This window comes from Saccoglossus kowalevskii, chromosome 4 (genome assembly GCF_978046115.1).
Source record: "Saccoglossus kowalevskii chromosome 4, keSacKowa6.1, whole genome shotgun sequence".
In the NCBI taxonomy this organism is placed as follows: Eukaryota; Metazoa; Hemichordata; class Enteropneusta; family Harrimaniidae; genus Saccoglossus; species Saccoglossus kowalevskii.
In genome coordinates this window covers 1515009-1536840 of record NC_140644.1, presented here as the reverse complement: position 1 = coordinate 1536840, position 21832 = coordinate 1515009, and the positions used below count along the sequence as shown (strand labels likewise).

At 35.5% G+C, this 21832-nt stretch overlaps 1 protein-coding gene across 1 annotated transcript; it reads left to right on the top strand.

The window, feature by feature from the left end:
- The first annotated feature begins 7400 nt into the window (after positions 1–7400).
- LOC100372680 (neuropilin and tolloid-like protein 1) lies at positions 7401–20680 on the top strand. The gene is made up of 9 exons (XM_085497625.1): positions 7401–7567; positions 7757–7804; positions 13522–13674; positions 14450–14698; positions 15390–15434; positions 15623–15741; positions 17125–17353; positions 19041–19154; positions 19735–20680. The coding sequence occupies exons 1-9, from the start codon at positions 7549–7551 to the stop codon at positions 20379–20381; spliced, it is 1623 nt and encodes a 540-aa protein (XP_085353751.1). The 5' UTR covers positions 7401–7548; the 3' UTR covers positions 20382–20680.
- Positions 20681–21832: the final 1152 nt, after the last annotated feature.

Sequence of the window (21832 nt, the reverse complement as noted above, 5' to 3'; positions counted from 1 at the left end):
ATGAATGTCAAATATTTTAATGTTAAAATGTTTATGTTCTATCTATATTTCTATAAACAAAACTATATATCTTAAATTTGATAACTAACGGGACTGTGCTTTGCATGGCTTGCTAAATTATGGTTCAAACGGCGCAAAAATAATTTCTCTTCTGCATTTTACCAAAATCCGTATTCAATAATAATAATATTATAAATGATGTTTGACTTGATATAACATTCACGTCTTAGTATCTTATTTGTCAAGATGGTGGAAAGTATGTACTCAGCCTAATTATATATATTTGGATGTTAATCTCCTTTTCCGTTTTCTGTATGATTAGGTCAAGCGTGACATAACAGTCTTAACTGATTCAATATTAATGATATTGAAAATGATCAATTACTGTATTGATTGCCTGGAGCATGAACGAGCGATGTAATATGTCATCATTCTTATTCTGGGGGCGCTGTTACTGCCACGTGGGCGATTTCCGTTAGCTGTGGGCGTTCTTTAATCGTATTTGTGTCCAGCCATTACTTTGATTAATTAGTGTGTGTTCTGTTTTTCAATTGTGTAATCGTACATGTTGTATTCGTATTTAGTGTGTTTTAGAATAGGACTTTAAGGGCGTATGCGCGATATATGGGTCTCATATGAACAAAGATGGCGACTTTGAGTGTTGTGCAGACCAACGAGTACAAACGGGGACGTTACCAAGCTTTACCTAGATATTTTTTTTGGTATTGGAAGGTATCGAAGTAGACATCGACAGTGATTAGTGCACGCCATGCACAGGAAAAAATTCGTACTCGTGATTTCCATTAGAAGAGCGCATTGGATTGTGGGAAAACCAATGTTTATCAACACAAATGTCACACATGCGCGGCGCGACGACCACTGCCCTTTAAACATTATTTAGTGTCGGGAGAGAATCGAACACTATTTGGAGGACAAAAAGTCTCGTTGCTCTCTCGCTCTCAATGAGATCTCGGCAACCATGTACGTCATAAGTCTATTAGTTGAGTTTGTTTCCTCCAGTGAATACGGCTGTGTGTGTCACCAAAGCAACGTGTACATTTATCAGCTTTTCTCATTCAAATATGTAAGCTTTCTATGTTACACATGATTGACACCGTTGACGGAAATTGAACAATTCATTCTGTCGTACACAATATCTCAACGTTGTGTTCTAATTGAACGTGAAATTGTTTAGACCAGATCAGTTACTATGGTCACGTCTTTTTTATTTAAAAATATTAATATTTAATCCACTATTATCGAATCGTCTATGCTTAATATTCCACTTACATCGGTATATCACGTCCAGCATAAATAAAGACCCACGACATCACCGGCTTTATTGCAATCGATGTGCATCAAAGCATGTTTTGTTCCATAATATTTGTATTATTAAAAAAAGCAAAGCTTGATAATTAAACATAACCAGTTTGTCTGACAATGTTAAGCTAGTTTCACACTATTCATTTGATCTTGACATTGGAACATTTTCAAATGACGTGTTTACCATTGTGTTCGTTGGTTAGCTGACTGGTTTCAACTGAAATAATAACAATTAAGGGAATTGGTTTGTGGTCGCGATAGTAATATTTATATTAGAACCAGTGTGAGTGAAGATATAGGTTACCGTCAATGACGTAAGTGTGGACAGTATCATAACCAGATTGCGCTAGTCTAAATCCCTATAAACTGTGCAGCGTCTTGGATAACACTCTCGTTGTCAGATCATGTGACCTGACGGACTAGTGTGTTTATAGAAGACGTTTGCGACTTAGCGATGTGTGGACAAGTGTTATCTCAATAAACAGCGAAATTCAGAACTTGTTCTGTGTCAGTGGTTAAGAATATCACATGTTGTACGTATACTACTGCTTCAACCCGTTGGTGCATCTGTCAAAACTACAACGCGTTTGTTGAAGGTGGTACATCTAATCATCAGTGGGGGGGGGGGGATAAATATTGAAAATGCTAGCTTAATTGTTTCATAAAAAAAGAATAATGTTTAACACCACCAGTGGAAAAATGGGAATAGTTAAAATACTAGTATTCAATTTCATCACAGATGAATGGAAACACAACACAATGCCCACGTGTGAATATCATACTATATATGTATGCCACAGTCAGCTGGCGCACACGTGATAATAAAATAAATACTTAGTACGATATTTACTATATGGGGGCTGCCATCTTGAATGACGCATAAAACTAAATAAGAGACAAGTTGTGAAACGCGTTTTTCAGATTCCTACAAATCAGGACAAAAATACCAATCTTTCACAAAAATACGGTCCGTTGGGGTTATATTAAGCCAACCGATAACAAAATTCGCCGAATTCGTCGTTTTTGTGTGGAAAAATCCCTTGCATACGAACACCTAATTACGCAAAGAACATAGAACACTAAGCCGGGGTATTTGAAACCGAAAGCGTTAGGCCGTCGCTGATTGGCTGCTGTGCTGGAATGCCAATTTTTAGTTTCAAATACCTCGGCTTAGTGTTCTATGTTCTTTGCGTAATTAGGTGTTCGTATGCAATGGATTTTTCCACACAAAAACGACGAATTCGGCCGAATTTTGTTATCGGTTGGCTTAATATAACCCCAACGGACCGTATTTTTGTGAAAGATTGGTATTTTTGTCCTGATTTGTAGGAATCTGAAAAACGCGTTTCACAACTTGTCTCTTATTTAGTTTTATGCGTCATTCAAGATGGCGGCCCCCATATAGTAAATATCGTATTTATTTTATTATCACGTGTGCGCCAGCTGACTGTGATGTATGCAGACACGTCTTTCAAACCTCACAGAGTGGTTAATTTCATTAAGTGATCATCCTGCAGAACCAGGTGTTTGTCCTCATTTTTTAAAGATAACTATCTCAAGTTCACGCTGATTTACTGTTGACGTTGAAATATCGGGTATTATAATATCACGGTCAAAGCTCCCTGGGGACATGTATTCAATTATCATTTTCAAATTCATCTGGGTGAACGTCATTCGATCTAATTTCATTTAATAGGCCCATTTGCCAAAACAATATATACCTCAACAGTAGTGTATGCCGCTGACACTCGACATTAGATCTACGACCGCGGCCCCAAATGCCCCGATGTGAACCGTACAGACTTTATTGATATCACCATCAAGATTATTCAGTATGGCTGCCATTTACTGTCATCGATATAAAAGCACCGCTTAGTAATAAAGACCCCATCCGCACATACATCGGATCATCTTAACTGACGGAATTCACATCGACGTGTCAATGAGTCATCTTATTGCCTTCAGTCACGTATGTCCCACACAAGTCTTCATGTTATCACGAATTCTTATTAGATATATTTGTTCAAGTAAGTGACAATTTGATTATATCAATTGACAACACTCGATTATATTTTGTTGTCAGTCATACTGTGGCTAATTCATTTCAGATTTTTGGAAGAGGCAATTGGTGAAATTTTCTAGGACCGATAAATAAATAGAATGTGTTAGTTGAGAATCATAGTTTTTTTTGTAATTAATCCAGATAACAATATATAACTTGGCATTAATGCATGCGACAGACATATACCATGTCTTTGGATCTACATGTACGTTCAAAATTTAAATAGTACGATGTGGAACGTACGGAGTTTATTATTATCATCGCCCCTATATCACTTAATTACTTTTACGATTTGTTAGGTTAATCTTATTATGACCCAGATCGCAATTACGTCATTGACGAAACCTAACAATCCTGTTGTTTTTTCAGCACACAAATCATATGGCTTCCATATTGGTGCCAACACAACATTGGCATGGACAACCATGTGTTAATAAGCTTTCAGTTACGTCACAAATACCTAATCAAAATGGCCGTTTATATTTAATATCATATTCCATTATGTATGCTAACGTGCGATGGATGAAGGTTTAATAACGTAGTGTTGATAATATACCGCTAGGAATTTAATCACATCCACCGTATTTATATTGCTATCGTAACGGTTATTGCCTTGGAAAATGAGTTCGTTCGTGAATTATGCCGGAACATGACCTAAGAAGGAAAATGTGCTGGTTTACGTGGTTGCGGTTGGTATTGCACTTACTCATATGTTAACAATTAGTGTAATGCCAATATCCAATGCAACATGCTCTTCTAGTGTATTCTCGTTTTCTGTATTCAAATAACTCAACTAAGCGTTTCATTCTCGAATTAATTAATTTGCATATTCTCGCGTTATTTAGAACGTGTTGGGTATAATGAAGTCGGATTACTTGGTTAGTATGTTGTTTCAAACCTCATTATATTTATATAAATTATTTTTTGTTATTACATTTACGTAACTGGGTAATTCTCGGGAAAAAATCGCACGTTAGGGGAAAATAAAAGCATCTTAAATAATCTATTCAACTATCACGAAGCTATGCTTTAGAGATCCACCCATCATGTGTGAATAAAACCAAACAGTTTTCATCCCCCCCCAGAGTCCATGATTAAATTCAGTTGTTTCTACTTCTACTTTCTACCGAATATATCACGGGTACATGTATGTACGCAATTTCAATGCTTGATGTATGTGTGTTTTATTATCAACTGATACATCGAGTTATTAGCGTTGGCATGAGAGGCGATTCAGGTAATGTGCACATATTTCTTTCCCATGTCGTTTTCCCGATGCAGTTATCGGCAATGGGAATCACTGGTGTACATGCTACGACAAGATGAGAAGATAAGATGCGTGTTATTTTGAACTGCGTTTCGCTTTTACCAGACGCACATGTCGAGCTGCTTAATAAACTGTTTGCTTAGCAGGCGTCTCTTTTAATTGGGGATCGGTTTGATTTGTTTACAGTTGAAAGTGGCAGTGACTTTCAATTTTTAGAACGTGGTTATTTTTAGAGTATTTTGATATCTACGAAGCGTGTATGAAATATTAATTAGGGATTAGGGGGGTAATCTGTCGGTACCGATGATTGGTACACGTGTACTATTCTCGAATGTTTACATTTTAACACTGTAATGATTAGATGGGCATTAGCATTCAGCCAATCAAACCTCTGTGTAAATAGTTTAATATTACTCAAGCACCTACACCTGGGGTCCAAAAATAACGACAGCAATTATACCATTTTCCGTACACTTCGAGATTCCTTTATGCATGAAATCGAACATGAACAATGGAAAAACAGACGTCCTAGCGCCGTGGTGGCGTCAACACAATGCCTCGTGCGTTTAGACAAAACGCTAAAGTATTTTTGAGTATTTCCACGTTTGATATTACGAACACATTAGGCGATGATCAATTTTGATGAAGTATTGGCATAGCAACGCCATATTACCATGTGAAATGTTTGCATTTCGACATTGAACTAGAAAACAGAGAAAATAAAATCATTAGATTTTTGCGGCAGACATTCGAGCTGCGTCTTTCACGCATTGCGCGAGATCTCGCAGTGAACGGAGAATCCCCTATTGCATATGTATTTTTTACTTACTTGTCAATGTGCACTGTTGACGTAATTTGATTTTTGCGTCCCATTTTTCCTTATGTAAATTTTTGCTTCTTGTCTGAGTTCCATATCCCAATTTTTTAAATTGCATGAAAAACAGTTACTAAGCAAGCTAACAATGTTCTTGTAACTTTCCTAGGCTTAATATAAAAGTTGACATACACTAGTACATATTGCACTATATTGTTAAATTAAATAAGGTGACAATACTGTACAGGGCTTAATTGTCAGTGTTCAGTTATGTTTTTACGTATTTTTACTGATAGCTGAATGCGTCAAATAAAAAACCAAGGACACAAGCTAGTGAATTAAAAACCCGGTGAATATCACTATAACATCATATCCGCTTAAAAAACACAGTGAATATTTCATCGGCACTATGAATATTCATCATTTACAGATCACAAAAAAGAACTGATCTTTTACCATTATAACTGTCATCAAAAAACCGTAATGTTATGAGGAGAACTTTAACATTTTGAGGAGTTGGACCATATAGATATTTATAGTTAATTTATGTAATTCAGTTAACAATTTAATAATCGACTGTCCAAGTGTGTCGTATATCATTGCAATTAATAAGCTTCAATACAAATACAGCAAATATTGTCTCTGTAGGCATATATTAAAATCAAGTGTTCGGAATTCAATTATTATCACAGTAAATTGAAAACGGTTCCTGTGAATTCACCAACTGAGTACATTATTTGATTTGTACGTGATTTGAAATAACACTTTGCTTATATTAGTTTTACACGTCTCGCTAGGGTGAGATGACGTAACACCGAAACACGTAGACTTTAATAAGATTCTGTCGATGATATGTATAATACATGGTTCGGTAAATATCACAAGAAAACGTTCATCTCCGATATCATTGAGCCAGTTTCTGTCGAACGCAATTCTGGTTCGCAATCTTCTGTTTGTTTCCATGTATATACTTTATCCCTTGTGTAACAGTAGGAGTGATAAGTTCGAATCATACACCTTCAGCGATGGTTGTGATGTTTTGGTTTAAGTATCATGTATCAAGGCAATACCCATGTGGTTTTCAGGGGGAAGAAGGTGACCGTTTACTGAGATGAGTTTCAATGTCATCGGTTGTGGCCAAAAATAAACATCCAGATCTAAATCAGAATTATTAATGGGAAAGCTTTAATTGCTTAAAATTTGATTTAAATAGTTAAAACTGGGATTTGAAAGTATAAAACACAACATTTGAAGTTGTAATCTCCATGTTCCATGTGCAGTAAACAATTCATATGTCAAAACCGTGACTTAGACGTGAGTTTATATTTTAAACATCACATCATGCAATATACAGGAATGTAAATGTCTACCGACAATTATTCATTATGCGTTGAATGAAAATAGCGCCTGAATTGGCTAAGTTAAAATACGAATATTGCTTACGGGACCACTGGAACTGACTGAGCATTGTAATGAGTTGTCTAGACGCACATATACATTTTTATTCTGTTTCCCAACAAATTCTTGCTGTATCGTGTATTACCGACCCAAATGCAATAGCACAGGGAACACTTCTTTTATACTTTTATATATTTCATAAAATGTCGTAATGTAACTATGTCTATTTCCCTCAATGGGAACGCATGGGGTTTAATTGAATATCGAGCTTATAAATTTGCATACGTGTGTAACACACTACTTATGAAACATACACCTCGTGTTTGTTATCACAACCTGGTACGTGTACAGCTTGTACAATACTTGTGTGTAAGCAAAATACCTCACTAGCAGCGCAATGCTTTGCGTCATCGCTTAGATGAATGTCGTCGGAATGAATAAAATAAGGCTAAATGAAGGAATTTCATTAACATTATTGGAACTGACGTGGGCGTATTAGTAGTATTTTCATTTTTGTAATTAGAGCCTAGTGGAAGTAACCTGAGTGATCGTCAGTTAGATATTCGCTTGCAGCTGTAGTTCACATCAAGTTTTGATACGTCGGAATCTGGACCAGTAACCATTTGTCTCGTTCATGACGGCACTTAACTTTAATCGACCTCGTATTGCTAAAATATTTTGAGTATGTGTCGGCAAAACCGAAGTAAGAATTGGAGTCTTGAAAAATCATATAAAAATTGCAGTTCAATTCATGTTTTGTTGAAAACACGTATATGGTAGCGCTTCTGTTTTCTTGTCGTATACGTTGAACATATTCGACAATTTCTGTTTTAATTTCAATTTCTAATATATTTCATATGACGCATGTGTTTATTCTTTGTTTTTTTTCCAGTTTTCATAATGATCTTGATCGCTTCGTCTGGTGGCCAGGAATCATCGGGTAAGTCATGTGATATATTTATTACGAAGTTATTTTAACTCACAGTTTGTTTTATTAATGAAATAACACATATTTATATTATTTAAATATTTTACATTATTTTTAATTTTCAGCAATTTATTACTTTATACACAGACGAATGAAAAAAAATATTCTAAAGATGTTTTTATTTATTTGTATATTCAAAATAGTGCAAAGTATGTCTGGCTTAAATTGTTGTATATGTAGCAGTAATTATAAAGGTATATTTAATGGACATCCTTAGAATAGCAACAGGGGAATGGTACATACAGTATCAATTCAGTCGTGTGGAACATGCATGAAAATAACCTACTTCCCGTTCGGAAGATATCCTGCATTGGTTCATTGGTTCACTCCATTTTCTTGAACACACTTAACCAATTTCTTCGGTACAACATCTCCCTATTTGTGTATATTTATCTATAATCTATGTAGTTTCACAATCTAATATAATATGACCAGCCGATGTAGGCTATTTTCATTATATAGATCCAGCTCTAAGTCGGATGAAATAATTTGACTTAAATATACAACATGAACGAGAACATGCAATTCTTAGCAGCGGCATTGTTGTTTGATAGATACATTTGACTGTGATTTGTGAGAATTCATTCGTTGAAATAATGAAATACATCTATGCATTGTTTTTGTACGTACAATAGCAAACACTGCACATGCGTATTTGTCATCTAACAAATACTGTTGGCTGTCCTACAAACGCAACATTTATGTTTATGAAAAAATCCTAGTCCTATTTTAGTATAATAGTCCGATTTTGACAATATATTTCAATACTATATATCAACTATAATACTGCCAACTGTCCGTCTTCTTAATCACAGAAACCAGCGCATTCGGATAAAGTTGAATTATTAAACGGTTTCCGGGTCTCGAGGGGGAGGTATATACATCAACCAATTAGATTTAAACTGAACACCGTATGTATGTTTCATGTGCACATACTGACGTAATTGTTTGCTTTCATCGTCGTTATTTTCATGTAAAATGTTTGTGATACGCTGGACTGATTTACAACATGTCACTTGTATTATAGAGCCCTACATATACATATATATACATACGTGGACAGAGAAATTAAGACACGACTACATGAGTAAAGTATATATATATATATATATATTTGGGGATTTGTGTTTATTTTGCATTTTATTTATGCATGGATGACTGTTTTCAACATAGTAACAAGTGTGTTGATGTGCAATTTGGTGTTTACAAGGTTGAATTCCAATTAACTTGGCGGGGATTCTGCATTATCGCTGCGTTGTCTTCAATGTGTTAGTGATAATTATATTAACAGCGTAAATGACTAGCGAAATTTCAAAATGAAGATGAATCTGTCATTTTCATAGAATAGAATTCACTGCTGTCTGAAAGTGTGTTTAATATGTGACGCGCATATGAATTAACACTATATTAATGCAACAGTTCCAGCATATATGTAACTTATTTATTTATGCAAAACTAACACATTTTATCAGGTAGCGAGATGAGGAAATGTCGTTTTCTTTCTTTTTTAACACGTGAAAACGTTAAAACATTAATGAGAATCAACAAAATTAATTAAACCATCCAAATTATGCTGTGGGTGCAAATGGGTGTATAACAAACTAAAACATACAGGCACTACTGTGTTTTGCTTAATATTTGTATTCGACGTCACGATGGCTTAGATAGTTAGCATATTTTGTTGTTTATTATTCTTTTAACGACTTGCTAAATATGATAATCAATTTCAATGGTATCCCAAGTATCCCAATTTTATTGTATTTTTTATTATAAAATCAAATCAAGGGTCAACCTAGTATTCAGATTGATGAGACGAAAACACTACTCTTTAAACACTGAAAATCAACTTTTCGAAACAGTCGGGTCACATTTCCAGAAATATTAGTGTGCTCAGTAATTGTCAGCTCGATATATCGCAGCATTTTAATAAGATTCGATCTATTTGTTACATGGCACGTACTCTTTTGTAGACATATAGCTACAAGGTATATTCGAATGTCTAACTAAATATCCAAAACGTTATTACAAATTTCCGCTTCCCTGAGATAGAATAAGTTAAAATATTGTTATTTTCTTTGTTTTTACATATTTGATATATAATATTAAAAGGATAAAAAAAATTACATAAAAATATAGAATCACCAGACCCAGTTCGGGAAAAATCGATCAATAATATACTGTACATGTGAAAATAACTTTCGTCTGTTTTTTTCACATTTGTTTCATATGCCAAGGATATACCTCAACTTCTCAAAATTTTGCTTGGTGACAAATATTAATAGTGATATACAATGTATTTTATGGTGTCTAGAAGTATTAAAAAATGACAAACAAAAAGGAAATATGTTGCATTGGGGTCGATGAAAAACGCAGCTAAATTGCATTTTATGTATATAATTTTACCGTTTCTCCCCAAAACATAATTACAGTGAACCAAACAGGTTTACATACTGTTGACAAATACTAAAAACAATAATTGTAGATACATTTTGATATGAAATATTGTCACACATACACGAGTATCATTCTACTTTGTCAATATGGTGATTTGAACAATTGAGGAAATTGCAGACTCTTTTATTATTAAAATACAGAACCAATACAAGTATGCATAGTGGCATCTTTGATATATTAAGGATTGATTCATTCCAGTCCTCCTCTCGGATATTCTCAGAACAATTTATTTTTATTATAATTGTTCGATTTCAGTGCAGCTTTGTAGATGCATCTATAACTGAAATCTGTCGACGTTTGATTGTGTGTAATTGGCGACAATTGCGTGGCTTTTTGTAACTGAAAATTGATCATTTCCGCGCCATGGTAAATCTAGCTTTCTTATCTGAATACATGAGATACATACACGTATTCATAACGCATACACATATATGTTTAGATAGTCTGACATTATCGTTGTCTTTCATCACGTATCGAATATACACTGTGACATTTAATTCTATGACAAGCATGATACATTCAGTGTTTAATTATATACATATATGTGTTAAATAACCTTCAACCAACGAAGGTAGAATACCGTATGTGGTCGTGGGTGATGATGTAGCGCATTATAAAATGTATGGCTTTTAGTTTAGAATCTAATGTTTAGAGAATATGATGGTTGTATTTTTGTAAATGACGGTTAGTTTGATTCTTCTGTAAAATATTGCGTTGATCAATAGATTAACGCCATGCAACCCGAACAGGTTTTTTTTTTTTCCGCGGGGGCGCCTTTGCGAAATCTTTGTCAATTTTACATGGCTACATAGATCGAAAAATCGTCGCATTTGAACACCGAAATATAAATACTCATATTTATAATCGTGACATCGTTATAGATGTAGTTGCCTTGTCTCAGATAACATTTGGTTTATTTTTACCTGAGGCATGGCGTATCAAAAAACACGTTGACATTTTCTTTTCCATGCCCCTCCGGTGAAATACTTAAACATTCATAACCAAACATCGATATGCCTCTGCTATGGCGCATGGTGCATAATATATCCCGTGCATACACAAAACAGATTGCAGACAATGCGCGACAAATTGTAAGCTGTATTTATTCAACATTTTTGCCAAATATTGACGTTTGACAGAAATCTATGCATCGCTTGTTAATTTATATATTCTAAGTTCCAATTCAATTTAATTTTCTGTGTTAAAATATTGTGAGTGGAACACAGAACGCAGAACACGCACTTTAACCATGTAAAATTTCGAGAAATGTGTAAGAGAGGCCAAAATGATGGCTAGGTGTTAAATGAATAGAAAACTAAATTCATGATGATAGAATGTTATTTATTAACTCAGTTCATTGCTATGTATGTTTCATTAATTACTGAAATATTCGACTGTAGTCCTGGCGAGTGAATCACAGACATCTCAAGGAAACCACGCCAGACTCGTATGCCGGGTCGTAACCTCTCCCATCAGGGGAACCAGTTGAGATCACCAAGTTCATTTGTACATGTAGAAGCTGTATTTTCAGTTAACGCAAGGACAATGTCGACATCAACATAATGATACTGTGACAGGGAACACTCAATCCGTACATGTCTATACGTGTGTGTAGATATATCCACGTGTTTATATTATCTGAGAGTCGTACATTTCTAATTAGTCACTGTGTGTCGGCGTTCACTGCACGCTATTTCGAGCTGTTTGTTTTAGGACAGTTAATGTTCCGTGGAAGGTAGCGCGTCTGTCTACAGTGTTAGAATTCCATGTTTCGTTATTTGTGTAATTATATTCAATACTTTAATCTGAAAAGTGTTTTCTGCCGCGGTTGTACTACACCCATTAAAATTTATTCAGTAAAAGCATATGTTGTGCGAGTAGCACTACCAGATTCTTCAGTGCGTAGCTTGGATATTCATGACGAGACCTCACAGACAACATCATCTATTATAAAGATCGACTTAATTGATAATGATAATTTTTAAATGCAGACTTAAATCATCAATAAAGGATGGCACACTGAATCTCATTACATCATAATAATTTTAATACTGTAACCTAAGCTGATAAATATGTTTTTTGACTCTTGGTTTGAATAACAGTATTCTCCGAAGAGTGAAATTACCACTAATGAAGTTATACCATGTTGGCTCTTAAATAAATATATTAACATTTAAACATGAAAACATTGTTAAAAAAGGTTTGCTAATGGAATTATTTACAAGACTGATTATTAAAATATGAAGGTCTATTAAAAGTTGGTATATTAGCGATATTGATTGCACCATTCTCATTATCGAACATACGTAGAATAATGTTGTTAAATATGCACCTTGAGATATCCGCGATACTATCGACTAATTTATATTCAGATGTTTTAATCCAATTAGGATAACTCAAAAGCGCTGCGTGAAATGAAGTACGTATATAATGTTGTCATGACAACAATGCGAGTAGAGATTTCGTATCAACAACATTCTATTCTACGATATCCATGTGATTACATGATGTAAAGGTTACTTCAATGCGAGCATTTTCTAGTTGCAATGCAAACAATACATACATGTACGTAATGTACGTTCAGGGCGTAATTATTTGCTGGGTTTTCCTAATTTCGCTGTCAGCTACATGTATCAAATTAATATGCAAAGTTAACGATGTAATGTAATATTTCATTCACAACCCAGTGAATATAAATACGCTGAAATTGAGCCCAGGGAGTATGTCCGAGTCCCCTTCTACAATATGCCACTTAATAATGGAATGCATTACTATACCACCTGAACCGCCCATCAGTACTGTGTCCAATGTAATAGTAATTCAAAAATTATCTGTTTTATTGCATTATTATTCTGAATGAAACGTTGACATATGTGAACGCAAAAAGAGCTCAATGATTGAAGATTCATGCATAATTTATACTTTACTTCTATAATACTAAATTGCTATATTTATTCTAAATCCCAACGGTTAGCCATTTGATTGCCCCCCCCCCCTGTGCATGCTCATAAATGTTTCATTTTCTAGTCATTTATTCCGATGTATATAGAATACAACATCATGTTATCCCATTGTTCTAGTCATTTTCTTCAATATATTTTATTATGTCTCCATATTATGTTCTAAAATAGAAGATCTGACGTGGTGAGAATTAAATTATAGATGTATAGCATTTACATTGTAGCACGCTTAAATGCCTGTTTCTATGTATTTAGGTGATGACCAGGCGACTGATAGATTTCCTAAAGGGTATGATATTCTACCAGAATGCGGAGGTTTATGGAAGGGACCGGAAGCTGGCTATATCCATTCTCCAAACCACCCAGGCAAGTACGAGAATAGTTTGGACTGCGTTTATGTTATTGAAGGTAGGTTCATTCATCAAATATAATATAATATGAAATGTTGCCATACATATTTTTATTATCGGAATAGCCATTTTTATTGGATTTTTTTTTCAGAACCAGTTTTTATTATATATCTACACACATGGTACATATACCTATTATTAATGGCTGCTCAGCTATATTACTTAACGTGTATTTAATAATTTTGAGATATTATATTGTTATCTAACAAATTATTATTAATATATGTTGGAATTATATAAAGCGAAATGATGTTCACACTGATATTATCTAAACAAATATGAAAAATAAATATATTTGTTATCCTATGATATGTCAGTGTAATGAAACTGTGTGATAATTTGCGATATCTTGGTGTAATTTGACTGGTTCTCTATTGACATAATGGCTGACTATCGTAATTATGCTATCAATGCATTCCCGAAGCGAAATTAGAAAGTCGAGAGAAATAATTGTTTTGGACAAAATCTGCAAAAAGATTTTTTTTTTAAATGTAGGGAAAAAAGTATCGCTCGAGAAGATCCCTACAAAATTGGTTTTATTAGAGGGCGCACTACACATTTATATATGACAAGAACAATAAAATATAATATAAATGCAATAAGATGTGGTGTATATTCGTGTAAATCAGTCGTGATCACCTTTCTAATCAGGCGTGTGTATCAGATGTAGCGAACTATGCAAAATTATCTAAACACGTCGTCAAATTAAAAGTCGTCTTACTAACCCCGTCTCCTACTAATTACCGGCTTGTTACCGTTTCACTTCTTCGCAGCCGTTTTCGGGCACGTGATTTCCCTGACCTTCGATTCCAACTATATGATAGAGAGTTCGGTAGACTGTTCATTCGATGTGCTGGAGATTCGTGATGGGCGTTGGGGATTCTCGCCGCTAATAGGCACGTATTGTGGAAATATTTTACCCGAACTTACTGTCACCAGCGGGCGCTATTTATGGATGAGATTCTCCACCGATGACACTGTTATTGAAACAGGGTTCAATGCTTTTTACGACTTCATACCAGGTAATAATTACCGCACTATAACTTTGTATAAGTGTCAATCAGTATGTATTTGCATTCTAAACATTTCTCATAAGCATTGCATTGTTCAGTTCGCCTTATTTATATTCCCCCTTAGTGGGTAATAAATAACTTACTCACATTCTTGCGTGGTAACGCCGGTTAAATATCGTAATTTTATATTTTTATATGTTACAATAGTGTATTATTGTCGTACAATGTATTAAAATACTACGTTTATATGACCTTTTTAAATACACGTTTTAGAAATGATGGCATTTATAGTTTACAGAATCGATATTTAATTAAAAACTCATTCATGTTCAAAACGACAACTTAAAAGTTACATGTCGAACATTAAACAACAGGAAGTAAACAGTTTACCAATTTTTACAACTTCAATATATGAGAAATGGGATACATTTATCTCAGTAATTATTTTGATGAATGTGCGTGTCATTTCCACTTTCCTAACTGCGATTTGTTATTCTTCAGAATTGACCTCTGGGTCAATTATAATATGCATGTTAGCGGTCCATGATACCTGTAATGTCCATATCATATATACTATTAACCATCTACTTATTTGTCCGTTTTCATTTTTTGTTTTGTTTTGTCTTTCTGTCACAACAAAAGTTTGTTTAAGTTTGTCCACTTTAAATGTGAATAAATAACAGAATGATTTGTATCTTAGTTAACATTTCAGATAGTTCTACCGTACGCAGACAAAAGATGCATGGTAAGTCTTTAAATAACTTACACATAATTTGTACTATATTATTCCTATAACTTATTCAACACACTTTGATTGATTGAAGGGAATTAACAGCTTTATTTTGTACATGTTGTTGGCATGACAAATCAGGTATTATGTACACATAGCCACATAATTACTGTATCACAAGCATATCAACGCTTTTTTTCTAGACTGCGTGGTTGAAATTGGTGGAATCGAAGGTGAAATCAACTCTGTAGAAGTCCATCCTAATGCTAAATCAAACGATATCGATTGTATATGGCAGATCACGGCACCTTTAAATCATAAGGTTCGTACAGAAAGACTTGTTCTATTGTATGTTGGAATCTTTGGCCGGAGTCCAGTTGGAAGGAACGTCAAAACTGTTTGTCCCATGTAATGTTCCCGTCATAACATCCTCGTCACATTGGGAAGCGGATTATCGCGAATAACTGGAACTTACCCTAGTTTCGATCCTGTAATTGGGATTTAATCCCATTCTAGAAAGCAATTAAGAAATACATAAAAACAACTGATGAATGATGAAATAACAATTTCTGTTGCATCATAAATTATTAATAAGGACGTTTTAATTCAAAAACACCATTCTAGATCGCACATATTCATATATGTGTACAGCTTCATCTCGGAATGTTGTGTTATGTACATTGCAACTTGCGCTGAAATACAATGTTTAGATTATATTTTCGAACAAAAGTAGAATATTTCTTCATATAAATTATCCATTATTTCAGAATTTATCATGAAATTTTAGTTTTGATGAAGACCAATCTGAGAAAGTTATACCTGATTGATTCAATATTTAATTGAAAATTGGAATAAACACTAGAAGCATTAACGGGTGTTATTTGGACATCAACCATTCAAAAAGTTTAAGGCTTATGACTTTTCTGGGAATATTATTGTCAGATATTTTTCAGCGTGTATCGATGTGTTCTGAATAAGTTATGTGAATATTGCATAATTTGGTGTCACATTGTTACAATGTATTCATATTATGGTAAGGCGCTATTGACGAAAAAAGAAAAGAAAAGAAATACATCTCGATTTTATATTTTATTCCATGTGTGTTATGTTTAATCCGAATATCCCGCAAAACTTTAACCAAACAAACTTATAGTAATACAACCATACATACCGTAAAACATGTTATTATGGCTAATCTTTAATTTCTCTAATCCAAGATGTCGCTAATTTAAAAGAAAGTATATTCGCACAATGAGACTATGCCACTATAACTAAACTAAGATTCTGTTAAAGGATGGCGGTCGTCGCGCTGCGCAAGTGCGACATTTGTGTTGATTAACATTGATTTTCCCACAATTCAATGCGCTCGTCTAATGGAAATAACAAGTATGAGGTTTGACCTGGGCGCGACTTGTACTAATTACCGCCGGTGACTCCTTCGATACCTTCCAATCACCTAAAAAAATACCTAAATAAAGCTTGGTTACGTCTCAGTTTGTATTCGTTGATCTGCGCAACAGCCAAAATCGCCATCTTTGTTTATATGAGACCCATATTTCTCGCGCATGCGTGGCGCGACGACTACCGCCCTTTAATTTAGTCAAATCTGGAGTGTAATTGATCCATCGCTTATACGATTTGAGACGGTGGGTGTCATTAAAGTAAAATTCGATCCATGAAGGTATTCGTTGTGTTCTTTCTACAGCTCCTTATATCGTTCAAAGAATTTACCTTGGATAAAATGAATATATGTGACGAGAATCAGGTGTCACTGTACGATAGATTGAGCCATCAGAGCTGTTTACTACACAAATTCTGCAGCGGCAGTGCCCCCGATGTCTTCTCTTATAGTAACAGAGTCTATATCAGATATGTGACGGGGACTCTGAGTCTTGAAAGTAGTTTTATAGCCACATACACTGCCTTTATAGACTGTGAGTATGCCGTTGAATGTGTTAAACAGGTTTCTTTTTTTAAACTTCGTAACAAAGAACCTCTTCTATGACGTAAATGAAAGAGTAAGGTTTGTCATCACATATTGCGTTGTTTGGTGGTCGTCCGTCGATAACGCACATATATATATATATATATGCTATATTCTTTAGTGGTGAACGACTGTACAACCAAACTGTGTTGCATATTTAAACATTGCTTACACGCGCACGCGTTATATTGACGTCAGAGACGCCATAGTCGTGTAGTGGCGTGAAGCTAGGCGATTAGGTGCCGTACGCGAGCGCCGGTTCGAGTCACGCACGCAGTACGTGTTTACTATAATTAGACATAGTCTTTACCTTGCCGTTTATTCGGTGTTATTTGCTTACTTTACTTCCTATGTTGACAGCAACTATGAGTTTAAAATTAGTTCTCAGTACTTATTCACTGTTACAATGCTGTACCATTACTTTCACCATCCTACTACAGCCAGATCTGAAGGCCTTTGCCGCATTCTGGCCACGCTGTGTGGCGCGGATCGCGTGGACGGGTTTCATGTTCTCTGCACGTAATAAGCTCGGTTATTAAGCATCCTTTTTTGGGGATGCCCGGTGGCCGAGGGGAAGACGTGTAGTGGCGTGAAGCTAGGTGATTAGGTGCCGTACGCGAGCGCCGGTTCGAGTCACGCACGCAGTACGTGTTTACTATAATTAGACACAGTCTTTACCTTGCCGTTTATTCGGTGTTATTTGCTTACTTTACTTCCCATGTCGACAGCAACTATGAGTTTATAGTCGTTAGGGGGCGGACGTATTGAAAAGGAACATGGGTACGTTTATTGATTGATTTATATTGCCGCTTGCAATACGCGTTCATGATTAGGAAGATATACACTGATTGTAAATGTAACAGTTATTTGTTATTATATTATACCAGTATATTGATGTTAATCCATTGATTTGATTGGTCCAAACACAAAATTTGCATATGCAATCCATGGTATATTGGCTGATAATGCACGGCTAAACCAAGTGGCCCTGGAACATGAATTGACTACAGGTTTAATACGGAAATACATCAAACCGGTATTATTTGATTTTTAGGGAAATATAGTGGTTGAATTTTGGAAGAATATCGAAAAAAATACTGAATTAAAAACATCTGAAAAGTTATACAACCATAATATTGCTTTTTGTTAATGGTGGGATCCAAGTTGTGAGCGTCGGTCGTTGTTGGGTGAAAGTAAACTCTGTTTTTACTAGTTTTATCGAATTGTCAATATACTGGTATAATATAATAGCAATAACCCCCCGCCGAAGTTGGGTATACCACTTGATATTACACAATTCACTCCATATATGCACTCATCATGTCGTGAATTGTGCAATATCTCATGGTATACCCGCCTTCGGTGGGGGTTATTGCTTAATCATTGCATGCAGCTCCTGGACTCTTCGTATTATGGACGTGGTTCGATTGTGCTTAATGTTAAAGGGCGGTGGTCGTCGCGCTGTGTCCTGTTCGATAATGGGATTCATAGCGACGTACACAACGCCTGTAAAATACAATGTTTGCATGAAATTCTAACACGCGCTATGCGACGACCATCTCCCTTTAAGTCCTTATTATTGCTACCATGGCGACTCTTTCGGGCACATAATCTACAATCTTGCCTTGTTCACACAGACCCATGTAACGGGACGTATTTTGCCTGTGGTCAAGAGATGTGTATTGACAGTTCATTAGTTTGTAATAACAGACCAAATTGCTATCACTATGCCTGGGACGAGAAAAATTGCCGTGAGTAGACTTTTTGTTATCTACTGATAGAATATATAAAATACTGTACCCACTATAACCACTGCCAGGCATTTCGCAGACCATCTCTATGTTGCTGAAAATACAAATCATTGTATTAATAAGGATGTAATTTTCCCTTATTGTTCATACATAGTTCGGTCATAACAATTATCTTTTCTGGCAAAAAAAAAAAAAATCGCCAAACCTTGAACTCAGAAATGCTGTTCATACTTATGATATTGAGTTAATTATAAGTGGTTTGCAATTGTTCTATGAGACGTTGAGCGAGGTGAAGGCAATCCGGAGTATGGTGTCCCATCAGTACAATTCCCACACATGACAATACAACTTTCTGTGAACAAATTGTTCTCATTGGCCATTGGCAGTTATTTACATTTCTTATGACAGTGTGTAATTTTTCGAAATAATTACCAGGATCACTAAAACATGTTACTCATGTTTAACCTGACTCAGAAATGATCTGCCTGTCTGGTACTATTCTGGCTGCTAAACTGAACATGGCCAACTGTCATGTACCTGTATCTCATTAACTGTGAATATATGTTTTATACTGCTACAGCTGAGGTGAGTTACACACCTCCCCTGATGGACATCTACGCTGGTGTATTATTCAGCTCATTGGCAGGAACAACTATGGTTATCATTGGGATTATCATCGCCCTCTCGTGTCGACATTCTTGGAGACAAACCAAACGCCGTGCATCTATCATCGACTATCGTCGAAGGAGTCTTGCACATCGCAGCTCGGCACGAAGCTCGGATGCTACCAGTGGCGGTGGTTTGCACCCCGGGGAATTTAATGGTTGTTCCATCAGCCGTCGTGGTAGTTTGTCAGGTGATCAGATAGGCATTAGCGAATATCACGAACTCGATACTATCTCTTCTAAATACAACCATTCAAGAAGGAATTCTGTGAGCAGTGGGCGTTCAAGTCCAACTCACAAAATGGCTAACAGTCACAGCTACCAGAGTCAACCAGTGACACTGCAAGTACCACCGAATACCGGTCAGTGTGCGCATGATAAAAAAGACGGTCAATACCCTGACGACAGAATAGTATCTACTTCTTTCACATATGGACAAGGATTTGAGAATTTTTCAACAGATTTCAGTCGACCTCGAGGTTCGTTTGATCAGGAGTTCACCTCGATGTTACCATTTAGCAGTGAACCAAGGTGCATGGCTAGAACAGTTACAGAAATCTGACAAAAAAAAAACTGTTTTCCTGTTCACATCAAGCCCTAAATTCATACATTCCCATGACAATTGTTTTATATAATAACAGGCCATCAAAGCCAGGATTCCAACAGAGAATCGTATTTGGATTATGCATTTTATTGAAATCAATAAGTCAAGATTACAATCAATTCATTCCCGGCATATGAACGTAATGGACAAATTTACATAAAAAGTGTAACGTAACATTATTGTGTATATCCAGATATGTTCAGTTTAAATAATAGAAAAAAAACGGAGTGAAATGTAATAAACCATCACAATATCAACATGCACGTCTCTATTTCAATTGCCTATCTATAACAGATGCTGAAACACATGTAAAGCGATTAATACATTTTTTGTGTGTCACCACATAGTAGACACCAGTGTTCTCCAACCATGTCATAAACATTATTACAGAAGAGAATTGAGATCATTTGTTTGTCCTTTCATTCAATAACTACAAGGAGCAGATAGATTTGCTTCGTTGGGTAGACTCGCCTTACAGAAAACCTACACCGACCCAGAGTGCCACACCAACAATCAAGTGTGCGATTGTTTACTTGCATACCAGTATCCATCTTTTGGTCTAACCACAATGCAATTATATGCACCTCAGACATACCAGTGTTATAGTATGACAAGTGTTGTGAACATATGGTCACAAGTTCACACAGATTTCACCTTTCTGGTTGTAACCTCAAACAATGCAAATTAGCGAGTCCATGTTATAGTGGTGCATGTTATGTTCTACTTGTACATTTCTTTTCCATGCCATCGATAAAGAGCCAAAACTTGAAACATCCAACTTTTTTAAATAGTCACTTAGGACAATGTCACACGCAACGTAATATTACCGTAATTGGTATAGTACAGGTGTGATGGTTCAAATACCAAAATGGCAACAGTAACAGAAAGACTTCCCTGGCGGTGATGATAACATACGAACATGAAGCCAACAGATGAGGTTTCAACTGGTACTGGTATTATTATACTCTGCAAACATCAAGTACAATAACGCGGTAAAACTCCACTACTCCAATGACAAGATACTTAAACTCCAATACAATTCAACGAGATCTCCGATCTGAACTCAGTGCTGAACAACTCCCCCATATATACCCCCACTGTCTATAAATAGACCATTACATCAGCATACATAACGAGTCTGGAACTTGCTACAAATTTCTAGAATGTTCCATTACCTATTGCCTCCTACAGTGTTCCATTACCTATTCAACCAGTTTCTAAAAAAAATCTAGAATATTCCACCCAGACACAGTACGGTTCTAGAACATTCTCAGTGACACGGAAGTGGTAAATAAGTCGTATGCGACAGACAATTAAGAAATATTTTCTACTATACATCATATTTATCGTTCTGAGCATGGTTTATTCACTTCTTTTCCAACTGTTAGGAGTCAACTTGATCCAATGAC